This window comes from Ictidomys tridecemlineatus, chromosome 1, assembly GCF_052094955.1.
Source record: "Ictidomys tridecemlineatus isolate mIctTri1 chromosome 1, mIctTri1.hap1, whole genome shotgun sequence".
Classification (NCBI taxonomy): domain Eukaryota; kingdom Metazoa; phylum Chordata; class Mammalia; order Rodentia; family Sciuridae; genus Ictidomys; species Ictidomys tridecemlineatus.
The window spans coordinates 22624090-22651115 of NC_135477.1; the positions used below are offsets into that span (position 1 = coordinate 22624090).

The 27026-nt window shown below is 39.8% G+C and overlaps 1 protein-coding gene across 2 annotated transcripts in view; it reads right to left on the bottom strand.

Moving 5' to 3' along the window:
- Sorcs3 (sortilin related VPS10 domain containing receptor 3) overlaps positions 1 to 27026 on the bottom strand; it is a 570611-nt gene that overhangs the window by 203647 nt on the left and 339938 nt on the right. For both annotated transcript variants that reach the window (XM_078052889.1, XM_005333579.5), the window contains one exon: positions 8983 to 9056. In XM_078052889.1, the coding sequence (XP_077909015.1) occupies positions 8983 to 9056 (74 nt within the window). The remainder of the gene's footprint in view (positions 1 to 8982; positions 9057 to 27026) is intronic.

The window sequence follows — 27026 nt, forward strand, 5'->3', positions numbered from 1 at the left end:
GGAAATATTAATTCTGCCTATCCAGGAGCATGGGAGATCTTTCCATCTTCTGAGGTTTTCTTGAATTTCTTTCTTTAGTCTTCTGTAGAGGTCTTTCACCTGTTTTCATTGTAGAGGTCTTTCACCTGTTTTGTTAGATTCCCAGGTTTTTGTTGTTGTTGTTTTGTTTTAGGGTTTTTGAGGCTATTTTGAATGAAGTAGTTTTCCTAATTTGTCTTTCAGTGGATTCACCGCTAATGTATAGGAATGCATTTGATTTGGGGTGTTGATTTTATATCCTGCTACTTTGCTGAATTCATTTATGAGTTCTAGAAGCTTTCTGGTGGAGTTTTTCAGGTCTTCTAAATATAGAATCATGTCTTTGGCAAATAGACACAGTTTGAACTCTTCTTTTCCTATTTGTATCCCTTTAATTTCTTTCTTTTTTTCTAATTTCTCTGGCTAGGGTTTCAAGGACTATGTTGAATAGGAATGGTGAAAGAAGGCATCCCTATCTTGTTCCAGTTTTTAGAAGGAATGCTTTCAATTTTTATCCATTTATAATGATGTTAACCTTGGGTTTAACATATATAGTTTTTAAAATGTTGAGCTATGTTCCTACTAACCCTAGTTTTTTAGTGTTTTGAGTATGAATAGATGTTGAATTTTTCAAGTGCTTTTTCTGCATCTGTTGAGATAATCATGTGGTTCTTCTCTTTAAGTCTATTAGTGTGATGCATTATGTTTATTGATTTCTGTATGTTGAAACAACCTTGCATCCTGGAATGAACCCTACTTGATCAGGGTGCACTCTCATTTTAATGTGTTTTGTTATGTGGTTTGCCAGTATTTCATTTAGAAGTTTTGCATCTGTGCTCATCAGGGATATTGGTCTGAAGTTTTCTTACTCTGATGTGTCTTTGTGTAGTTTTGGTGTCAGAGTGATACTAGTTTCATAGAATGAGTTTGATAGGGTTCCCTCCTTTTCTATTTCATGGAATAATTTAAGGAGTATTGGTGTAAGTTCTTCTCTGAAGGTCTGGTAAAACTAGGCTGAGAATCCATCTGGTCCTGGACTTTTCTTTGTTGATGAATGTTTCTTTAGAAAATTTGCATTCCTTCCCAGGCACAGGGTCTTCCTTCCCTAGTCCCTTCCTATTTTACATCCTTTTATGAATTGAATTGTGTCTCCCTAAAATAAATATGTTGAAGCCTCACCTTCCAATGTGATAGCATTTGCTGATGAAGCTTTTGAGAGGTAATTAGGTTTTAATGAGGGTGGGGTGCTCAAAATGGGATTAGTGCCCTTACCAGAAGGGATACCAGAGAGCTTATGCTCCCTCTACACCATCTTAATCAGAAACCCACCATGTTGGATACCTGATTTGAAACTTCCAGCTTCTAGAACTGTGAGAAAGTAAGTTTCTGCTGTTTAAACCACATAGTCTATAGTGTTTTATAAGAATAGCCTAAGCAGACACTGCATAGCCCTAGACCACACAAGAACAGGACACTCAGATTTTCTTAGTGGCAAGAAGTGTGATCCCTCCTGTCTGTACCCTGGTTTCCAACCTGCATTTTAAACACTCTCCAAGTCATCACTTTGTACTTGCTTCTTGAGCTTCTCATCTTAACATCTTCCTTTTCTTTCCTCTCTAAAATTCACATAGTCCCTACTCATGAGACTAGAGAACAACTCATTACTATCAGTATATTCAGCCATCCTCACTTCTTTGTGTAACATGCAATCACTAAATAAGCAATCTGAGTTTTCCAGGAAGCCATCAGGGGTCAAAAGCACTCTACTCTTTGCAGTGGCTTTCTTGACCACTGCCGTTATAGGACAATAACAGGTTCAAGTATTCCCAATTGTGAGAATAATCAATTTTTTTTCCCTATGAACGTTTATTATCAGTGGGATTCCAGTATCTCTAAGCAAAAAGAGTATTTCTCCTGTCCTTTGCAGAATTGTCTGAGTGTAATAAGAATTTGGAAGCCATGCATCTATAACTCTGGAGACACTGGCCACCAATAAAGAGAAAGAGAAGGAAATGGTACTTCCATTTACATATTAGTTTTTGCTACACTGGATTAGGTGAGTGGATGTGACTATCTTTTGAGTTCCATATTTAACCATGTCACTCTTTCCAAGGAAGGGTGAAACATGAACTCAGATGCACTGATCATGGTATTAGGAATCCAACACATCTTAATTTCATCCTAAGAGTTGAGCATGCTCTCTTGCTTGGTGCATTGTTGATTACCATGAACATCTTCTGAACACCACATTTTGACTACCTCTTCCATAGCCAAGATTTACCAGCCATACAGCTTGGGTGGCCCCAGTCAGCAAAGTAAAACTCAGTTTGTTTGCAAGCTGAGCTTTCACTTCTCCCCTCCTGACCTTGCATGTATTATTTTGAATGTAATGTATTTTTAAATTGCTGCACCACTTTAAATATGTAAGGGAAAGCGGAATTAAATATTATTTGTGACATACCCTGGTTTGCAAAGGGCCTCTAAATCTGATCCCTTATATCAGGTCGATGCCTAAATCCCATTACTTGAGATTGCAAATGACTATGTTTGCAAAACTGTGGATGCACATTTGGAGACAGCATCAAAAATTCAGCGCATAATGTTAACTTTGTTTGAAAAGATCTTGATTTTTCCAGGAAGCAATCTCAAGCCATTCTGCCTGTTCCTTAATTTCTGTCTCATTGTAGATAATGCATTAATAGTCAAAGGATGAGTTGGCAATTGGTTCTTCAGGAACTGTCATCTAGAATCAAAGTGAGTTCTTGGTTTAGTCAAAAGAGACCAACCTTCTCCCTCCCCACTTAAGCAAAACACAGGAAAAAATCCAGAAAAATTGAGTCCCACAAAGTTCAAGTTCAGGTGAGAGGTACCAGACAATTCACTCCAGCTACATTACTACAAGGTAATTACTCCCTATTTTCACTTTCACCCTGTATCTTCCACACCCACAGATGCTACCTGGCCAAGATGGGTGTCCAGGACAGAGATATATGAGATTCTTATACTTTAAGTGAAATTGGCACTTCTCTGAAAACACATGTGTGTACCCATGGTTCATGTGTATGTGTGCACACATACACATTCACAATCCACAATATTCTTTGAAAATGCAGTCCTATCCAAATGCTATCAAAATATAAAATAAAATAACACAGAACAAGGCAAGAAAACCTTACTGCATTGAATGAGCCTCACTCAAGCTGAGGATATGGCTCTCAGGTCTGTTAATCAATCACTAAATCCCATAGAATCTGAGTATTGGGTGGCCAGAAATTCCAGAGCACAGTAATATTTCTGTACAACAAGGGAAGACCCAAACAAGAGGTGAAATGCAAGCGGGGGCTTGATGGCAATGATGAGAAAACAGAAGAAGCATGTATAGAGAGGAGGTTGTGTGTAGACAGAAGAAGAGCTTTAAATTCTAAAACCCATCATCAAAAAATAAAGATCAGAAGGAAGTGTATTGGTTTTCTATTTCTGTGTAACAAGTTGCCACAAAACGTAGGAGCTAAAAACCAATAAATATTTACCTCTCTATCTCTGGGAGTAAGGATCTGGGCCCAAACAAAGGGTGCCTCTGTGACCAGAGCCTCTAGTAAGGCTTCTCTCAAAGTGTTCCCTCTCAGGGCTGCGGCCACATACAAAGACTTGGCTGGGGAAGGATCTGTTTGCAGACCCAGCTCACTCACATGACTGATGGTAGGAGTCAGTTCCTCACTGAAGCTAAGCTGCTGAACTGTGGCCTCTGTTCCTTTTGACTAGAGATATCCCTGGCACAGGGGCCTCTCCATAGCACAGCTGATAACATGACAGCCTACTCTTCACAAGTAAACAAGATGGCACACCCATGATAAAAATCACTGTCTTCTTATAACTAAACCTCCCAAGTGAAATCTCATTGTAACTCTTTCTCATTCTCTTCAAGAATAGCAAGCCACTAAATCCAGCCTGCTTTCATGGAAAAGGGGACTATAGAATGTCATCATTTCCAGAAGGTAGACATCATTGGAGGCCATCTTGAAGACTTTCTACCACAGGAAGAAACTGTATATTAACTATAAAAGGGCTGGTACTGTCATATACTATAGATTGGAATATACAATAACATGTGATTTCTGTGACAGATTTTAAGATACTTCAAATGTACAACTTTTGATGTAACAACTTCTCTTCTAGTCATACTTAAATCAGAAATATTAAACTCTATTACCAATATCTCACCCCCCATATCCCAAGGCATATGCACATAAGGAATATTATGCTGATTTTCTGGGGATGGGTGAGAGTGATAAATGGGGAGTAAAGGAGAGATGGAAGATGGTTCTATATTTAAAAAGCTATGATACTTGAGGGAAAAGACATAGGTATAGTGGGAACTCTGGAAGGGAATAGACAGTAGACAATAAAACCCTATAACAAAATTGTCTTAGAGCCCATGAAAAATGGTGAGAAGATAACTCTTAATGACAATAAGGATATAGAAGAGACAGATGTGGATGGAAGAGTTTCAGAAAGAGTCATGAATTGTGTGATATCATGTTTTTTTTTTTTTTTTTGCAACTCCCTGAAGAAAATATTCAGTAAAAACTACATTACTCAGAAATTCCTTCAGGGTTGAATGTAGAGACCGCACCAATGGAATCTAATACTCTACTGATGCTAGGAAAAACACAATCAAGTTTTTATTTGGGCTACCTAGGACCGTGGCCCAAGAAAGCAATTCTAGATAAGAAAGAACTATGCATAAAAATATCAATGAAACCATTACTTATGATAATGAAAACTGAGAATTTTCGGTGTCCAATAAAAATAAGCCCGAGTAATAAAGGATGTATCTTTGCATCATGAAATGTTGCACGGATAATTAAAAGTGATGATTATAAAGATTTTATAAGGACATAAAATCACTGTAATAGAAGATTAAGAGGGGAAAGGCAGATTGTACGAATTCACATGTAATAGTATTATGCACATAAAAAGGAGACTTGGAAAATAAAAACAATGTAAGATAGGACTTCTGCTATATACTTTTATTCCAGGCCACCCCTTTCTCTGTTAAAGGACTTTTTCCAGGACCTCCTGTCTACACACACCAAGATGGACACACTTTACCTTTCTGTTCTCACCACTGACTCTGTGGCCTTTCTTAAAGAGCAGATTAGAAGCTGTTGATACAACCACCACTAGAAATCTACAATTCTGCAGGCTGGCCTTCAGAAAAGTACAACAGAGACCGAGAGCCCATTCTGAATGTCACTACACATCAGCCACTCTATAGTAGCAATCTAGCCTCAGAGCAGATCAAGGAGCAGTCTTCAAGACTCCCTTGCCCTGCATCTTCTAACATGTCCGATCTGGAACTTCTATACCCCTTGACATTTTAGAGGGTTTCTAACTCTCAAGACTATCCATGTTGCAATCCAAGTGCCCCAGAAATTGGTTAAGGGGGTAAAAATTGAAGTTTCTGATATCTTAATGGATATCACTTTATCAAAACACTTTCTTGTAGAATGATAAGAAGGATCTCATCCCCTTTCAGTAGAGAGAATAATTAAGAGGAGATTGCAAATGACTATGTTTGCAAAAGAGGGGAACCCTTGAGATATTATTTTCCCATTTCACGATTCTATACTAGTGAATGCCATTAGAAATCAGAGGCACTGGGAGGGAATTCCAGTTTTATAGGGACTTCAAGAAGACCTGATCCCTCTGTGATGTAATTGAAAAGAATTCCCAAAGAGGGCAAACACCTGGGAAGAGTGCAGGGCCATAGGGGTGAAGCTGTGAGCCACAATTGTTCAGATTGGATGTGCAGAGAAAACACCTTTCCACTTGCAGAGCATGCCTGCCTGGTAAAGATCTTCCAAGGGAAAGGTGGGAATATTATTCATTTGCAGCTCAGTAGGATCATAAAGGGGCGGGGGAACAGAACACCCCTCCCCATGACTACCACTCTACCCAAGCAAAGTATAGGAAGAGTGAAGGGGAAATGTTAGGATATTTATTCTACTTACATGCTCTCCCTACAAATTCTTACTTCTGAAGCAGTTGGGGTAATGAATGGGAGTAGGTGCTAACCCAGAACCAGGTTAACTAGGAGCTTTTAGGTCAGCTTTTCCTTTTCCCGAGACATGAGATTGATGGCTGAGTCATTTCGGGGTGAAAGAGTCCTAGGTGACCTCCGGATGGTGTTAGAATGGTTAGAATTCATAAAAACAAAATATTTTCTCCAGACGAAGCTTTTGTTACTGATGTTGATGGATACCATACCCCACACCCTGCCTACCCCACAAGCACTCTGGGGCACAAACAAAAAGTGGAAAAAAAAATAATGATAATGATAATGATGATAGCACCTCTCAATTCCCAATGTATTTTCATGTACATGACAGCAACCACCACAACAGACGAGAGATTAGAGAACAACGTTAGGGTGAGGTGTAGATTCTTGACAATAAATTAGACCCATTCAGAAGTTATCAGGGGTCCATAGGCACATTGCCCAACCATGTGAATGTCATTCACATTCGTGGCCCAGCAAAAGATTCATTTATGTTATGTTCTTAAGGATTGCTAATCAACATAGTACTTAGAGTACTTCAAGTACTTCAGCATAGCATACTTAAAGACCTATAATTTACAGATTGTAAGCCTAAAGTAGAGAAGTGAAATTGCCAAGTCTCCACTTGATCACATCTGATTCTGTCAAAAACCTTATGCAACTGATGGAAAAGCATTATTCCCATTACAGAATGAGGAAAACATAGGTTAAAGAAGTTCTACCGAAGCTGAACTTTGCTCTATCCTCAGATAGATGCACATTTTGTCTTTTCTTAAGGCGATATAAAACACATCCCTAATATGTACAGCACCACGTCTTCTCTGTATAAATAGTTTAGAACTTTAGACAACCTTGGATTCTGTCTTTGGGGAAAAGAAAAAAAACAGATTACATAAAATAGGCTCTTCCTCTGTGACTCCTATGACACCTAAAAGAATAATCTCAGCAATTATACATCAGAAACAGAGAAGTGATAATTACAAAAATGGGATGTTCAGCTACCCCTTGGCTAGCCAGCACGCGGACTAACTTTTATATTTCCCCATGGGGCATATATGAAAGAATCACAGAGTGGAGGAGAGATGAAATACAATTATCAGGACCTGGGGATTTATTCTTCCTGCTACACAAAGAAAGGGGGTGGGGCAGGGGGCAGCAGCTGCAGCATTCTCATCTTGTTCTTTGCAAAAGATAGGAAAATGCGGCCCTTCATCCACTTAATCTAATTTCCTTCAGAAATGATGACAAAGCTCATGCAGTCTACTGTGCCTTCCTTCTCCATCAACTTGACTCCCGGGTTGGCCGACTGCCTTATCATCAGAAGAGTTTGTTCCAGAAACAGCAGAAGCCCTTTTCCTCTATTTGGAAGGAATTTTGAGCACACTGAGAATGGCACAATGAGAAATTGGTCCATCTCAGCTGAGCAAAGGCTATAGTTAGTTGACTGGAATATCAGAAAAACAAATATTACCTTATTCTGCCTTAGTGTATTGAAAAATCTGGAGTACCAAACATGGACCAAATAATAGCTATAATAAGAGTTATAGATGAAATAATAGTTGGCCCATAGGAACAAAAGTACTGAGAACAGACCAGGTGTTGAGTGAAGAGCAATACTCCCAATTTCTCTTTCTCTTCCAGGCACTCTGAACTGTGTACTATAAACCAGTTGATTTTTACAGTAGGCATAGGCAATCACCATTTATAATTATGGACATAGTTCTGTGGATGCAGAGGGGAAAACCACTGCTTTCAAAGATGTGGGGGTGAATGTATATGTACACAAGATACTTGTCACCATTGTCCCCCAACATACACACATAACAGCCTATGTTGTGCAAGACTTAAATAGCTATCATGTGATTTTTTTTTAAAGGGAACAGAAATAAGCTGTTTGAAAAATGCAGTAATAGGTGTGACTTTCAGACATTGTAAATTTTGGTTTTGGTTTTGAATTAAGTATAGTAGATACTTAATTATAATCAAGTATAGTCGATACTTTGGTCTGTGATTTATCCTATCCCTTCGTCTGTTCCTTTTTCTGCTGAAATGAAAGCAAGATACAGGTAAGAAGCATTTTCACAGTAGAGCAAGGAATCGTACAAGGCAAATTTATAGTGAACTTTTTATAACCAAGGTAAAAACAGTAGGCGCCTAAGAATTGATGCACCTATTAATGAAAACACTTTCTGATTGAGAGGAAGGGCTAATTTTTCATTTGAAACATGGAGTCACACTTACAAAAATGTGTTTTCAAATGCTGCACCATGGAGGTAGTTCTGAGGAATTATCAGGTGTGACGGGAGGGCAGGATTGTATGCAATGAATTCAAGAATCAGTGATGCCAGGTCTGGCAGGCTTCTATCCTCATGCTCCTCCAGGGTCTTTAATGTCCTAATATGAATTGTGAGTCTCCAGGAATGTAGACCTGGGTAATCATGACCTAAATTTATTTGACCACAAAATCTCCTATGAAAGGAGAAGACTTTAGTACGATTACTATTCTTCAATGTACATTTGGAGAAATACTGGTTATTTTAAGAATAGGTACATAAAATATATGCTTTTTGAAAAAGAAGGGAGCTTAGAATGTCCCTAAGAGCACCCGAACGTGACCCTTTTCTAATCTAGTACCTCTCAAATTTTCATGGGCACAAGAATCCTCAAGGGATCATATTAAATGTCGATTTCAGTTCCACAGATCTCAAAGGAGCCTGTGATTCTGCACTGCTAACAAGTTCCCCGGTGATGCTGTTGCTGCCGATGCATGAACTCCTCTTTGAGTACCAAAGGGCTAGATCACATTTGACTTCAAGTGCTAAAGGTGTCCAGGGCTACCCACAGTACTCTGCTCTCTCATAGTTCTTTACCAAGAGTGTGACGCGTGTGGGGAAGTGGCTTACCAGTAAAACCTGTTGGGTGTGATGCGCTCATGCATGAGCTGCCACCGTCTTCCAAAGTCCATGGAGCTGTAGAGCTGCAAAACAATGAAATGAGGAGAAGGTAAGCACCACTGTTAAACAGGAACACAGGTGTCCTCCCCGGACCATCCCAATACCAAAGTGCTAACACACCCAAGTAGGCATCCACTGTACCCAACTAAAACCCCAGAATATGACCAACTAAAAATGCAGCCATGTTTGGCTACCTTAGCAAAGAAGATGCCAGATCAACTAGTGTTTTTGAGCTGGGTATAAATCCACTTCCAATGGTCATCATTGCCTGTTTTAGGGATAAATCCCTTCATAAAATTATGTCTTTTTTCTTCAAACTCCATGTAGTCTCTAGTTGCACTTCAAACAATCCAGCAACATTTACTAAAAAGCAATTTACTGAACAACTCCTACACACACGATACTCTGAGGGACATGAAGATAAAGAAAGGTCAGATTCCATACTCCCAGGAAAAACAGAACATATGTGTAAAAAATGTTCACTAGCTAATATCTGAGCCAATATTAAATGCAGAATGTTGTGCTCTTTCACTGTTTTCTATTACTGCTTTGATATGGATGATGTGAAATGGAATGCCTCAATGCCACCAGAGATATCAGGCTCATTTATACTCCCACGTCTTTGCAAGACAGCAAGGATAGGCCACCCTTATGTTTAATAAAATTTACCCACCCATGAAAGCAAGCGCAAATCTGGCCTTCACAAAAAACATTTTCTCAGCATTCCAGCCCACTCATCTCTCATCTTTCTCATCTTTTGTTTCTACTGAGCACTGAACATGGGGTGATATATGGGGATGTCTTTCAAATTTGTCTGTTGTTTAGTTGTGTCTACATTCCTTGAATACATACAACGCGTTCATGAAATATCTGTCTCATAAATATCTGTAATTAAAAATAAACAGGTCAGGATGGATCGCAACTCATGGCATGAGAAAAAATTCCAGAGGATACCTCGGACTCTGGGAAAATAAAAGAGAACCTTCTGGATAACTGATGGAGTCTGATTCCATGTTCACTTATTTTAAGGAGGTAGATTCTAACCCCTTTATATCCATTACAGGACAACAATTTGTAAGAGACTAAGAAGGGATTTCTTTACATAAGTGAACTGAAGTATAATATCTGAACCAAACTACAATTAAATAATAATAATTATTATTATATAACATATAATAATTATGTATTACTATAATAAATAATAATAAATATTATTATTATTCTGACTTGTGGCTTATTCACATACATTTGAAATTTACAATAATCCAGAAAGGAAAGTAGGGTGGCCATTACTAACTTAAACACATGTCCTTAAGCAACCTCTGATCTTTGTAGGCAGAGTTGATCATTCCTGATTCACCTTTGTGTATCAGTGGTTGGCATATAACAGGTGAGCACACCCACCTCCTATTTCATGAAACTCAGTTTTGGAGAAGTTAAGTTTTGACCAAAGGAACTAGGATTTCAGTTTTCTGATGCTTGGTTCAAGTTTCCTTCCATGGAACTGGTGCTAGCATATCATGATAATCCCCCCATGTTTACGTTTCTTTTCCACAAACGTTTACAGGTTGTGAAATAAACGAAGCCAGAAATAAAGGGTGCTCAAGTTTATAGAAAGAGGGCAGGTAAAGTATAGTCCTGAAATAACCTTCCCAGTATCTCTTAACTGTAGGGCTGTGCTCTTCCGAACATCACCATTTGTGAAGTTCTAAGTCATAAAAGTTCCAACCTTACAATTCAGAGAAAAATCCTTTTCTGTATGAACTTCTGAAAATCTCAAAGTTTTACAGAGCTTGCAGAAACTTTGATGCATTTCAATTTAGTCCAGCAATTTTTAAAATTCTGGCAGCATGAAAAATTATCTCTTTGTATAGTAAGTGACATTTATATAGATAGGTATATAGATACACAATCATATACAGAAAGTTAGTAAGTTATGCATTTACATGCATGTACATGTGGGGAGAGAGAGAAAGGGAGAGAGAGAGAGAGAAAATCAATTTGAACCATTTCTTTCAGTCTTCAATATAGCCTATAAGATAGTGAAGTGTACACATAAATTAGTATTTGCATTTGAAGGCATCAACTATTGGTGCTGAAAAGTGTCAATAGGAACTATATGCAAAATCAGGATGCCAATCACAAGTTTCTACCATCACACATAAACACATAAAGTCTCAAAGTATTTATGCAAAGTGGGTTCTAACTTTCATAAATAAGACTAATTTCTATGTGTGTCCAACTCTGAATATGAGGAAAACAGACAAAACTATCCCCCATTTGCCTCTAAGTCCCTTTCTTTATTTACCAACTTAATGAATAAAGCAATACTGGCTCTAAACCCAATAAGTTATGTACACACAAGACCACTTCTAATTATTTTTAAATGAAAAATAATAACTAGATATTATATTTATGAAGTATAATGTGATGTTTTGACATATGCTTCGGAATATATTTTGGAATGACTAAATCATGTTCAATAACAAATCCATCACCCCACATAACTTATTTTTTGTATGTGGTAAAATACTTGTCTATTCTTTTAGAAATTTTGAAATATATGATGAATTTATTATAGTTAACCATTCTGTGAAATGGATCACAGGGCTTATTCTTCCTGTATAACTAAAATATTGTATTGTATGATTAACATCTCCCTTTTTCCAATTCTTTCAACCCTAAACTTTATTCTTCAAACCCCAAAACCAATCATCTACTCTTGACTTCAATGAGGTTCACTTTTTCTAGATTTCACATACATGTGAGTCATGTTCGGTTTGTCTTTCTGTGCTTCACATCTAGGTTTTTTTTAGAAAGAGACCAGTGTAACTTTTCCCTGACCTTCAGATATACATACAGAGAAGCCACATCAAGGGGGCAACAGAGTAAAAGCTGATATTCTGGAAGTCATCAACTGGACAGATTGATGGGTAAAAATAGAACAATACGGTTTCCTGAGGAATATGTCTTGAGCAAAGCCCTTAGAGATCGGTGGTGTGAATAGGAGAGAAGGTGTATGGAGACTTACTGGGTGGAAAACGCAGTAAGAGCAAAGGTGCCAATATGGCCGATGTCTTGAGCTTGGATGCTGGGAAACTCCTAGGACGAAGCTGGGATATGACGACTATTGCTGGTCAAAAGGAGGAAGAGATTGACTACCTGTCCATCTATCTATGTATCTATTTGTGAATGTTTGTCTATATATATACTTACTGTATATTTTCACTGGTGGGGGGCGGGGGGGGGAGGAAAAAGAGAGCCTTTGCAAGGACCATATCATCCCACTTGAAAGAATACATCCATACATTTAATTGCAAGGACTGAGTTATCCATGTAGAGTTTTAAGAAATGGTTCCCTCTCCTTCCCATGGCAGGTGTCTGAGAGTCAGATGCTCAGACTTAAGGCACATGTTTTCCAATTCATGTAGAAGAGACTTTGGAACCTCCTATAACTCAAAAGATCTCTCTGTCAACCCTGATTTCAAACACAGCAAATGGAGGCCCCCAAATCCCTTTAAATAAAACCCAACAGGATTGCATCTTCTTCTGCTTCAAACAGGCCAAAACCATGAGGGTCACAAAACACTGTTGGGGTCCCTGTCCTCTAGGAAAGCCATCAGTCCTCCCACCAGGGAGAGTGCTTCCTGGGCCCACCCCTAGGGGAAGCGTAGATCCTCTCATACTATGCTCTTCCCAACACAGAAAGGATGGTGCTGATCTCATACAAGCCTGTTCCACCTGCTGCCTCCCTTGTCTTTGGTTTTGCTTTTTCAGCTCTTCAGTTTGACTGATGGGGAAAAAATTAAATTGAATTCTCTGCCTAGAGGCTGATTCAGATGAACAGAAAGAGCAAGCTGCAATTCATTAAGGGCCTTGGGTTAGCTACCTTGTCTCTCAATCTATAGCAAGTTGCTGAGTCTGAAATGTATTTTTATTCTACCACAAGCTCGATTTTGCAGTCTCTTAGCTTACACATTTGTTCTTCTCCTTCATTTAAATGTTCATTCAGTCATTCATGCATTCATTCATTCACTAAAAGTTAAATAGTCACCATACTCTTGGCATGAAATTAAATGCTAGGGTTATAAAAAATAAAAAAAGCCCAGGTCAGTGGAAGACAGCAATGCCTATATTTACCCAACAGTGCATTTGTGCCTTGATATTAATATGATTTATGACTATAATGAAAAAACTGTGGGAAATCAGTATTTCCTTCTTTTGTTCATCAAGATTTTTAAAAATTATTATTTTCATGTATTACTTTTGTAACTAAAATATTAAAGTTTGAACACTCAGATGAAAATGAAACACATGCTGAACATTCAGTAGTAAGATTTAAAAGATTATTTAATGGTATGAAAATGCTCATGATATATTTATTGTTCATTTAAATTATAAACATATCTATTGGCATCAATTTTATTTAGATATTATAAAAATTTCTTGAAACATATTAGAAGGAACTATACCCAAATATTAGCAGTGGTTATCTCTGAATTGTAAGATTATGAGTAATTTATAGATTTTTAAAAGAGTTTCATCATTTCCAGATTTTTATAGTGAATATGTATTATAAACTAACATTTTATTGTATTTATATGCTTATTTTAGTAAGTTTCTGATTATAATGTATATGTTACTATATTTTCTTTCAAGTTACTTCTTAAAAGGTTGGAAATGGAAGAAACTGAGGAATAAAATTGACAAAATTTTGCTATTTTCATACTTAACTGTATCACAATAAATTTTATTTTATGTATAATTTTAATGCACTAACTAAAATTTTTTGACAATTTAAAGGCCAAGAATTAAAACTTCAAGATTTTGATGAGGTGACTAGAATTAGTCAAAGAAAATGGGATTTTCCATGGAACAGTAGTATATCACAGAAACTGTCATGGACACTGGTGAATCCTTCCTGGGACAGGTACTGTGTGGGTGCACATGATGCTTATAATATATCCCTTCATACCTTCAACCCAATGCATTTATTGTGCCTTCCAAACAATAAACATCTTTAAAAAATGCCCCTTTTTTTAATACAATGCTTCCTATATGAGGCCACATTCTGCTCCACATCCTGCCTCATGATGCCCATCCCTGCAAAGACATCATCCCTGAACATTACCAGAGAACAAACCAGATCACAGGACCCATATCCTTAACAAGCTCATCTGCAGCAGCAACACACATGGAGAATCCTAAATGAATCATCAGAACAAGTGGAAAATATGAAAGAACCTGATCTTTTCCTTATTGATTCGGTTATTAGTTCCCTAATTACATCAGGCTGCCAGGGGAAAAGCATCTGATAGCTGGCGAACTAAAAAGGCAATTTAATCAATGGCATATTCTACAGAAAGAACAACGGATTGTACCTGGAAAGTTTAAGTACAAAAAAATAATATAAGGTCATTAGGAGCATTGGGCACTTCTATGAGGTCAATATACATCTTGCCAACAAGCCATGCTGAAGTCCAAACTCCCCACGTGTCTCAATGTGATCTTACAGAGGTAATTGAGAAATAGGGTCGTTGCAAATAGAATCAGGCTAAGATGAGGTCATTAGGGTGGACCTTAGTTCATATGATTGCCGTCCTTATAAGGAGACAGGCAGCCACGGAGGAAAGACAAGGTGAAGACACACAGGGAGAAGGTCATGTGAAAACAGAGGATTGGAGATTCACCTCCACACCACGGGATGTCTCAGATTGACGCAACCCACCAGATGCCAGGGAGAGGCCGGGAAGGAATCCTCCACGAGTCTCAGAGGGAGTCTGGCCCTCCCAGCATCTTGGTTTTATCATTCCAGCCTCCAGGACTGTGAAACAATAACTTTCTGTCGTTAAGTCAGCTGGTATAGGGCACTCTGTTATCCCAGCCCCGGGGAAACCACAGGCATCCCATACCCACCACAGGGAGCAGGCAGCTGGAGCCAGCTGATGGTGACAGATCTTGCTGTGTTTCTCTGTTGCTTCCCTGTCTTTACCTAGGTATTTCCTTGTAAGGCCAGATTGTTGAATCTGTGGTTCAAAGTCAAACCTTCCTCTGCTTCTATTTCTCTGTCCTATATACCCCACCCCCAAAGATACTGTCTAAGAAATAGAAATGCATAATAATCTTACAGAGATAATAAGACAGAGTCAGAAAAGGCAACAAAATACACACTTTGCTGGTATCTTACATTTAGGCGATCTTCTAGTACTCAGGTCAGATTCCCTTGAGTCACCCCATCTCCCTCTTAGAAAGGAAGGAGGAGGGGGAATACATTTATATAAAGGCTCTTCCCTGTAGGAAAGCTTCAACTTGATGTATAACTCCCTGTGTTTTTCCAAAAAAAAAAAAAATCTATAGTTTCCAGGTAGCATTTTGCTGAATTCTGCTCATGATGGTTGTTGACTTCAAATAAAATGACGCCGGCTGCAGGTGTAGCTCAGGGGTAGAGCACTTCCCTGGCATGAGCAAGGCCCTGAGTTTCATTGTCAGTGTTGCAAATCAAGGAAGCAAACAAAACCAAAGAAAGGAAGCAGGGAAAAGCCCACGGATTGTAGCAGTGCTCACAAGAGAGAAAAGAGAAACCAGGGCCACACAGCAGCCAAGTTTGTGTGGGTTCCTTCCTCAGGCATTCTCTAAAGATTCCCTTTCTTCATTGCTGGGGAGGACAAACCCACCCACTATTACCCTATGTTCTGAGGACTCAGACAAGAGCTTTGTCCCTCAGCTGCCATCTTCCTTGACCTTGGGAAATAGATGGAAGAGAGCTACACCATAAAGACATTTATTTTTAAAAGACACACTATTCACCTAGTTCTGCCATTCTTTTTCAGACAGCAGCATTTTTCCTTCTTTTTTGAAGATATCTAGCCATTGAGGTTCGTTCATTCTCTCTCTCTCTCTCTCTCTCTCTCTCTCTCTCTCTCTCTCTCTCTCTCTCTCTCTCTCCCCTTATATCATTCATGTTCGATTTAACAAATATTGATCATGTGCCCATTATAACCAAGCGCTGTTCTATGGGCTTAGGATCCATCAGTGGACAGACACAGGCAGAAAGTGTCTCCCTTCAAGGATCTTACATTCTAGTGAAGATCAAGAGCTCAAATCCTCCAAGACCATGGTAGGAAAACTTGAGGGAAGTGTAAGAATAGTAAACACTATTTGTATTCTTTAGATGCAGGTTCATTTTGCAAGCACTTAACACAGGTAGAAAGATTAGCGAGATTTTTCTCCCCATTTTTATTGAAACCCTTGATCCTCTAGGGATATCTTTTGTTTTCCTGTTTCTGACAGAGACAAAACTTCAAAAAATGTTTTCACTTTCCTCTCGGCTCTAAGAAACAGAGTACAAATGTGAGGATGCTTGACAGGTGGCATTTCACCATAGTGATGGGGAGAAAGAAGAGACACAGGGAGTTCATGCTCCAGCTAAAAGGGGCCTAAGCTGTTCCACAGACAGAGAGCAGAGCTGGTCCAGTGTCATTAGATTTTATCATTTTTTCAAGGGAACTTGAAAATTCAGATTTTTCTGAGAAATATGTACATTTTTCACTTTGGTAACAAATTCAAAATACACTTCAGGTGAGATAAGGTATGTCTTGATCCAGATGATCAAGATGATCACCAGATGCTCTATAAGGACCAAGACTTAATGTCCTATCTCTCAGTGTAGATGTACACCTGCCTCAAGAAGACAGTAGGGCTATTTGACATTGAAATAGCATTGCTTGATTTAGCAAATAAAAATACATAATTCCAAACTAATTTGTATTTCAGGAAAAAAAATAATAACGTTTTATATGCCTCATGAAATATTAAGGACATACAGTTACTATTTTTTATTTAAAAATCAAATTTTACTGGGAATGCTGTATTTTATCTGGAAACACTACCTTGAAGTCACTTCCATTCCATTTCTAAAACTCTGTATTATGAAATGCAACAACTTATATTCTGTGTTTTTGATCTCTGGCATTAGACTTGTTCTTTGGTCAAATGAATAAAAGAATCTTGGAACTATAAATTACTAAATTAACTGAAATCATTTTGTTCATTCATTAATTCAGTATTAAGTGATCACCTAGCATGTGCTAGCCTCATTTTATTCTTGTGTTATTCTTCTTTGTTATGAATGATAACAAAGAAGAATAACACAATCTTCCCTGATTGGCAGAAACTCAAAGCCTCCCTAGGAATAGATATATGTCAAGAGGTAAGCACAACACACAAGGTCAAAGCAAATGGAAGCAGAGCTGGAATGCTGAGTGTCCACAGGAAGGAGTCGCCAGTTCTGTTGCCTTGGGTAGGGTCCATTGGCTAAGTCAAAATGGATGAGTAGAAGTTGGCCTGAAGAATAAGTTCCACCCCCAAATTGTAGATATACAAGATGAAAAACTGTGGTCATTAGGAAAGAAGTTGGAGATAAACAGAAAACATTATTTCATCTTCCTTCAAGGGTGCTCTTCACTTGGCCCCAGATTACTACTCTTTGGTGTAACTGGACACAATGGAAAAGAGGATAAAACAGAGTCAGAAAGAGTTCCAAACAAGGAAATCTCAAGGATTCAAGAGGAAGGAAGAGACACCCCCACAATAAGGTAGATAAAACAAAAACTTGAAGATTGGCAGATAAAAACAGAATAATGTACACAGATACATATTGTTTATGAAATTTCAAAACACTTCCCCTTGAAACCTAAAAGAGGAAAGTTCCAACACACACACACACACACACACACACACACACACACACACACACAAAATAACTTTCCCCAAATTCTCCTTTTACAGCAAATTCATGAAATTCATTATGAAGTTGATACAAAGAAAAACAGATGTCCTATAAACAGTATCAAAAAAAAGAAGACGATCAAAAAATTAAAAAAAAAAAAACAATTTAAGACCTACTGCTTCTCAAAGATTTCCATCAAAGCATGTGCAGATTGCCAAAGGGAATCAAACATCCCTCTAGAAATCTGGAGATTTGACCTTAAGGAGTTTGATATGAGGGCAGGTATTTTTCACCTTTTTAATTCTCATCTTAAAATTCCATAGATAATTTGTGGTCATCTCTAAAATGAATCTGCTTAAAATAAATGATGCCCTTCTTCCAAATTCTTTAAGTGAAGTGGACTCTCCAGAAAAATACTCTGTATCTATCCTGCTCTGTTTTCCACCCCGTACAGTGCAGTGGGAGTCCTAGTTTGAGGAAGAGGGACCAAGAATGCCTGACATATAATTCAGGGCTGGATGCAATTGCTGGGGTCAACATTTAATTGTCTCAAGTGTTTTTTGTGCTGGGTGACTGCAAGGGGGGACTGGGGATCATTCCTTGATACTGAAGTCCATGAAGATTGGAATCCTAGACTTCACATAAGGAGACGGCCCGAGCTCAGGGTTTTCATTTAGTGTTCCTTAAATATAATGAACAAAGGAAAGGGAAACATGTAGTCTTGGATGGTGTTACACTTGCAAGAAAGCAATTCAAGCAGACTGTGACAGCTGACATATGTTTGTCATAGTTCTGTATGACCCTTCAGACTTAGCCTTCTAACTATGCCTCGGATTCCATACACTTCATGTTTACCTTTGGATGATCAAAGCTCTATTTCCCGACACAGTGTCCTACTCCCTGGGAGAGATACTTGTGTTTCTAAAGGCCCATTTGAGGACACAAAGCTTAGATGAGGCTAGCCCCATAACCCAAAGTCCACCCTATGATGTAGAGTGCCCTTCTCCAATGGAGCAGGAAGAAACTGGCTCATACTGACATTGATGTCTACATTTTGGCAAATTAGTAACATCAAGTTCATTTTCCACCTGCCTTTGCCCTTAGGAGTGTCCCCTTTCCCCTTATTTTCCAAATCCCATTCACATTGGTTCCCTTGTGGTTTCTCAAACATGCCATGGATCTCTCTGGTCTCAGGGTCATTCCACATGCTGCCCCTCGCTACCCAGAACACTCTTCTTCTGCTCCACATGTCTCCTTCTTTCCCTTCATGTACTTAGATCCTACTCACACTTCAGGCATCAGCAGAAAGAGTACATCCTAAGGGAAGCACCAAATCTAATGTCACTTCCTTTGGGGGCTCTCTGTTCTTTTATTTCATAACAGTCATCAAAGTATGAAAATGCTTGTACAGTTACATTAACAACATCTAGCTTCCTTTTTTTTAATAGTGCTTATCAAGTGTCAGGTGTAAGAAAGTAAAGGCTCAATGAATATTTGTGAATGAACTCATGACTAGCTCTTTTCAGGTCTTTTGAAGTACAATCCTCTCTTACCTTCCCCAATTTACCTAAATTCTACCCTTATTTCAACATCAGCTCTAATTCTCTTCCCTTAAAGCCATGGCCACACTTGGCTCAATGAGGCAAGCTTACACAAAACCAAAAATTTGGAATTACTTTTAAAAGGAAACTCATAAAATGCCTTACTATAAGAAACTGATGAGAAAACGAGTATTGTGCCTGATATCTCTCTTTTTGCATATTTAACACCAGCATACAGTCAACTCCTAATAGGTTTCACTTGTATCTCTTTAAATGTATTTGTTTAATCCATCCAAACGTTGGTTCATTTAGTTATGCCCCCAAACGACAAGTTGTCTTGTCAAACATATAGAAAGTCCTGGAAGAGAGGAACCCCATCCCAAATCCTTAATTGTCGGCACAAAGTACCACTGGGCTTCCCAACCACATTAGAGAATTATGTTTTCATCAATGAAAGTATCCTGAGGGATCATCTGGGCAGTTCTCTGAGGTTCACAGAACCTAGGAGAATTGCTAGTAGCACACAGGTAGTTGGTCATGAAGCTGGAAGTCAAGCCCAGGGGCCTCAACTCCAACTCAATGTTATTTTTACTAAAAACTACGCTGTAGTTTTTGTTAGATGCTTGATTTTAAAAGAAAAACAAGTTAATATAACCTCACAGGAATAATGGCTCATTTGGGTATGCTGTGCATGAATGACACTCTACTTTGAGTTTGTCTAGCACCTTTTATTTACAAATCATTTTCATGATTCATTTTATCTTCTTTTATACCAGAAAGTATTTTCTGAGCTAATAGTAACATAAGACAGTCTGACAAACAATTTGCATAGTATTTACTAAAATCCATTCCTTTGTCTCCACAGTCCTATTTCCTTGACCGTTTTCCTCTGCAATCAGAGTCTATTCATTTCCATACACGATGCTTCAGAAAAGTCTCATATCGAGCTCTTCCCTTTGAACAAAACCCAGGTTCCCGTGGGAGCCAACTTCATTTGTTCTGATCCATGTGACCCCACCCTTCACCTGTGATGGCTCTGGCTTCACATCACATCTTATTGTGAGCATCCCCCACCTCCTTGGCCTTTCGCTATGTCCAATTTGTCCCTAACTCTTTTCCAAGTTCAGGTTTGGTTTTTTCCCTTACAAAGGTCTGCATCTAAAAGAGGTGAGAAGAACTTATCTCCCTTAGTGTTGGGTGGTTTATTCAACCTAAATTTACTCTCTCTGCATATTAAAACAACAATAGCAACCTTTATTGGGAAGAAATGAAGACTTTACTATTCCTGCCATAGGAAACATCCTTTGAAACATATTTCCACATAAAAATATGAAAATTTGTTTATGTGCTCATGATGTTAGTATTAAGAGTAGGCCAGAAAAATCTAAGAGTTCTTTCAAACTCCTAATGTCAAAGAAAAAAAATAATGTGTACCTCAAAGTTATACTTTCATAAGAAGAAGAAAGGAACAAAATTAACATGTATGGAGGGTTGGCCCCTGACAGACCTTCCTGGATATGTTGTCTGGTTTAATTAACACAAAATAAACTTTAATGATGATTTCTGTCCAGGCTTCCTGAAGCACAACATCAAAGCTCAAGATCCCTGAGCAAATCTCAGAGCACCTGAGTCCAAAACTGGGCTGCCACGCAGACGTAAGTGTTTTCAAGGAAGAAGAGGAATTGTGAGGGAGCTCAAAACTGTATCCTGGAGGAAAATAGTGCAGAAACTTGGGATGGAAAATTGACCCATGAAAAAAGAGGTTTATACCTGTTTTCAAATGTGAGAAAAGGTTGCTTGGGGCAGCAGAGGGTGCCAATGAGACTTTCTTCTGTACAGCATCAGAGGGCAGAAGCAGGACCAAAAGCTGAAATCAAGGCAGAAGCCAATTCTGGCTTTATATTAGAAATAACATTCTAATGATAACAACTCTCTGAGGCTGGAAGGAGCTGCTTCACATCACGGCAAGCTCTCCAGGGAGTTACGTGATGTGTTTGAGCAGAAGATGGATGCACACTTTGATTAAGGTGATATTATCAGGAAATTAAAGTGTCAGATGAGGTTTAAACTTGATGAGTTCTTTGGTCCCTTCAGATACAGGATTTTTGATTTTTTCATCCAAGAGCAATGATCCTAGGAATAGAATCCGAGGGAATATTCACTACAGGTGCCCTCTCACCGTCTGTAAAAGACTTTTGTAAAGGCATTCAAGTGTCCTGGACAGGGCAGTCTTCTTCGAGTCAGCCTCCCTGTGTCTGTGACTTCTGTGAGGAGATTTTTCAGCACCTGTCGGGTGAGTAGAGAGAGAATTCATTCCCTCATCTCTGAATCTAGGAGTCTTTGTTCCTTGTTTTGGCACCAGAATGCAGTGTAAGAGAAAGTGTCCTCACTCTTTGTAGTCCCTGAGAAGCCTTGGACACTCCCAATCCTTCAAAATACTGTCACCACCAGTACAGCATACCAGTGGTCACCTGCCACAGGGAAAAGACCATCTAAAGAGAACCCAAGCACAGGAGCAAATCCAGCTGAGATTAGAAAAATCATTCAGTTGAACCACACAGCTCTGAATGCTAATGAATGTACAATTTTTTAAGGTCCCTGAATTTGGGGAAATTGGTTACACAGCATTAACTAGCTGATACACAGACCTAGATTCAAGTGCTAGTTCCATCAGTAGCCCATCTGTAATACATTAAGGAATACTTTAAATTCCTCAGTTTTCTTATGTAAGAACGAATGAAGGGCTTGCTCTGGAATAGTGGCTCTCAAATTTTAGATTTTTTCCAGATACCTGGTTAAATATGTAAATTCCAGCCCCCACTCCAGATATTCTGATTTAGCAAGCAAGGCCCATAACTCAGATGTCTATAATTTAACTAGTTCCCATATGAGTCTAATGTGAATGCAGAGGAACCACACAGTGAGAAACTCTTTTTCTGCTCATTCTTGAGTAAACTTGACAGGCAAAACCAAGCACATCCACTGTCTCTAGCCACCTATACCCACGTCCCAGGTGGATGATGGCCAATTGAATATTTGGAGCTCCTTACAGATGGGAGTGTCTCATGCTTTTTCTAATACCTTTTGAGAGTCGGAGACTTGACCTTAAGCCAAAGATCTTCTGATCCCGGGGACCCACTCCTAGCTCTACCAGAGAAGCCAGGACCTTGAGCAAGGAGAGGGACAGACCAGACGGCTTCTGCTCAGAACCATTCTGTCCACCCACCAATGCTGGAACATAGTGAGACAGCAAAAGCACAGCCTTGGCTAAATGCAGAGCAACAGCTGGACAGTATGCCCGGGAAGCACAACCCATTCATTACTCAGATAATCAGCTTCCCTCCAGATACAAAAGTGATATGGTCTGTGCATTAAACAAAGGAAACTCACTGCAGTCTGGCAATCCCTGCCTGAAAGCCTCAAATGGTGCTGATCCCTGAATTCGAAAATGGGCTGAGGAAGGAGCTGAGGTCAGGGCAGGAAAACAGCATATGCTTGCAGGTTCTTCTGTTCATGGCTATAATGATCCAAATCAGTGGCTCTCAACTCTGTGTTCAGGTACTGGACGTTTAAACAATCCTGATGCTTGAACCCCATAACCCCCCCCAAAAAAAAATAAAGTCAGAAGCTCTGGGAAGAGAGCACGTGGGCACAGGTGTTTCTAATGTTCCCAGTTAATCCAAATGCAGAAGCAGTATTGAGCAGCATTGGTCTAGAGCAGTGGTTGACAAACTATGACCCAGCTGTTTTTGTAAATAAAGGTTGATGGAAACAACCACACTCATTTGTTTAAAGTTGAATTGTTGGAAGAGGAATCACATAGCCAGGAAAATATAAAATATTTAGTGCCTGGTCCTTTGCAGAAAAAAGCTGGCTGAGCACTGCTCTTAGGTGCTGATCTTGAGCCCTGGATAAGGGCTTCTGATGAAGGGATTTTATCTTAAATGTCTCCTCCTGGGTTTTACATCCCTTTCACCTGTTTCTCTGCATTAGGAACCCAAAGCACAATAACAATAAGATCTGCCATCCAAAAAGCACTTTTGCATTCAACTCTAGGTTACATGGTTCCATCATTTCCTTTAACCCTCAAAACCACCCTGCAGAGGACGTCTAGTTAAATTCATTTTATGGAACACAAAAATAAATAAATAAAGGTTTGGAGAAGAGCAAGTCACCTGTCCTAAAACAAAGAGTCTTACACTACAAAGAGTAAGTGTGGCTGGGACTCAAATCAGGCTGTCTGACTTCTCAGGTCAAGTGCTCAAAGCCACACTGACCAAGGTTCACATGGTGGATATATGGAGCTTCTGAGCCAGAATTAGTGTGAGCTTGACTGGATCATGTCAAGGGGGTAGGGAGCTGCTGATGATCCCAACCTCACAGGGCCACAGCAAGAGGAGGGACTGCCATGATGCCTAGTGACATGAAATTCCCTGGGAGACAGAAACTTATTTTGTTGGGATTTTTCCCATGAGACATCTGGACTCGATTTCACTTATTTATCTATTTAATCATTCAGTTATTTAGTGAGCACCTTCCATCAGCAAGGCCTGCTTCCAGATCACACAGTTCGTGATCCCTGGCTCTTTGGAGCTAATGTGGCAGTGGGGGTATGGGTAACAGGCAAATATATTTTTATAGAGACATGAGAAGCAAACATGCAGAGTTGACCTTTGTTTCTCATGACAGTAAGGTTCTATAAAATCGCCATAAATAACGGACGTAGGTAATAATGAGTCATTGATTTTAGAGGAAATACAGGGTTAGGTTCTGGGAGTCTCTGGTCACAACATTTTCATCTAACAATAAGCATAGCACCTTTTTCCCCCAGGTGTGTTCCTATTAAAAGACACCTGTTTGAGATACGTTGCTGATGCATTAATACTGGAATCAAGGCCAACAGCTCTGTAACTCATGCTTCAGGGAGGCCTCCATAACATGGTATTCCCATCTAATGTGCTTAGATGGCCCTTCAGCACTACGCCTGGAGGTCATGTTCAACACAGAAATTACCAAGGAAAAGTATAAAAATTTGGAAAATGTGGCATGAAATAGACTCTAGAAAGAACCCTTGTTTGTAGCCCAAGAGCTGAGGCCCAAACACAGAGCTTGGCCACTTTGCACCTCAGCTGGAATTAAGCACATCAGGTGACACTTTTGCCACTCTTTGCATGACCACAAAAACACTGTGAGTATCGCTTTGGGGATTACAAATATGTTTTAGCAAGTCAGCAAACTGGTAAATATGAATCTGCGAATAATGAAGATCAACTGCACAACACCATGCAGAGAGCACTGCTGAGAAGAATCTGAAAGCAGGACCCGGGGACGGGGCTTACAAGGCACTCTTTTTGTTAAGGTGGCCAGGGAAGACCTTTCTGAGGAGCGAACATCTGAACAGAAATCTGAGTGAAATGAAAGAGCAAGAGACGTGAGCATCTGAAAAAACAGCCATTCGGTAGGTAGGAACAGTAAGAGGGAGGCTCTGAAGGGGGTGTTTCTGTGGTGCTCTTAAGGAACACTGAAGATCCAAGTGTCTCAAGCAGAGAAAGAAGTATCAGGAGATGACAGTGACATTACAGAGAAAACTAGGGACAAAGTCATGCAGAAGGTGTATTTTCCCTTGTATTCCGTCCTTGCACTGCCGGGATCTTCCTGGGCTTTGGAGGACAAGGCTGTGGTTGCAGGTGTAACAATCAATGCTTCCTCTGAGAGGGCAAAAAATGGGGGACCCATGGGGTTTGCAGCCGGATTGGAGAAGCAGTGGTCACATTCACCCAGGGAAGACACAGGAGGTTACCTGCACTAGTGTATTAGTGGGAAGTTAGGCGGGGGACTGCAGAACACTCTAGAAGGAACACCTCCAAGACTTGGTAAGAGGACAGCTGTGAGCCACATTCAGCTCTGAGATTTGAGCCCCATCCACAGAGTTGTGGAGGGGCTGAGGGAACTGACCACATTGGCCATGTATTTTGAAAGTAAAAGTAGTGAGATTTCCTGCTGCACTGCTGTGGGGTTAGAGAGAAAGTGACCACTCAGGGATAGGACTCCAGGATTCTGAGCCTACGAGAAGTGCTGCTGCTGCCCCTCCAATCAGGGAAAGGAATAAGTCTCTGGGTGTCATCAGTTGCTTGAATTAACTTATTTTTCAGGTGTGTATATGTGTGTGTGTGTGTGTGTGTGTGTAGAGAAAAACATAAAGAAGTATGGGGTAGTCAACCACTATGTGTAATTTTCTATCTTGCATGCTCTGCCAAGTGCTAAAGATAAGGCAGAAACAAAAACCAGCCTCCCTGCAGGCGTATGGGGTCTACTGGGGGAAACAGACATGGAAACAGGTGGCTATTCAAATAAAAAAAATGTCAAAACAAGTTCTAAAGCCAGAAAATTTCAGGCAGTGCTCAAGCCTGTGTGGAAAGAACACTGGAGTGACACCCCAAAGTTCCAGTTGTCTACTCTCCACTTCTCTAAAGGAAGACCTGAGAAAGTGTAACTCTGCTGGCCTCAGGAATGCATAGCCAAATGTGTCCAGCTCAGATGGTCTGGGGGATAATGAAACAGCTTGTAGGATCTCCATGGGAAAACAGGCTTAGGAAAAAGCCAACCTGGCAGGCCAATAGCCACCATAAAATCAAGTGCCACATGAATCTCTCCTTGCTCAAAGGACAGCCCGCAGCTATTACTGCCAGAGTTCCAGATTCACCCAACCTGCAGATCTTAAACCTCCAGATGTACCTGTTGTTTTTAAGAATAATCAAGAGTCACTCTGGGGGAGAGATGCCAACAAAGCTCCAAGCCATTCTGCAAGGAGGATCGTCTCCACACACACACAAAAAAATCACAACTCCTGCCAAGGATTAGCAAGGAAAAAACAGCTCTCTGGAGGAATATCTCTGTTGAAGGCACGGTACTTTTTCCCTCTACCTTTCTCTCTGGTCCCAGCACTGACAGACAAAAGTGAGAAATGAGACCCAATCCCTTCCATTAGTCCCTCAGTGTGGCTGTTAGAGGCTAGCATTTTCAAAAAGAACTTACTGTAGAAATCCAACAGGGAAATCAACAAAGAAGATATAAAAACTGTAAAGTCATTGGGCTCACAAAGCAAGGGTTCCTGATCCTACAATAGCTAAGAATGTTGCTTACCAGGCACACAGGCCCTGTTTCATTGCACATTTTCTCTGAAAGTCCCACATTCAGAAACTCTGAGGCAGTCAGGGGGTGACATGCATAAGCATGGCATGGCTGCCTCTTTTCTGGATGTTGTCTGAATTGGAAACCCCAATACAATGGCTGCTTTAGAGAAAAATGTGTAGGTGTCTGGGTTTTTTAAGTCCCTCTTGGCAAACAGAGCATGACTCAGATTCCTCCAAAGCAAAGACGGGGTCAGCAAAGACCTGACTTTCTCTCCTTGACTCTCCTGCCTCTATTCCATCCAAAGCTCATGAAATCTTTGCATTTCTGGGGCTGGGAGAGTCCCAGGAAATCAAGGCTGGATTTCCCTCTGAACACAATACCCTGACAGATGGACTGTAAAGTGTTCCCACGCCCCTCCGGTGTGACAGCGTATACCCAAAGAACAGTGAGAGATGAAAGTCAAATGCATTTCCTACTGATTTAGTCAATACAAGAACAGGAACGTATGCACAACCCTTTGAGGAAAACCAGTAAGCTCACCCACAGTTTGACCACTGTTGTATTTTCAGTGTCCCTTCTCTAACCTCTCG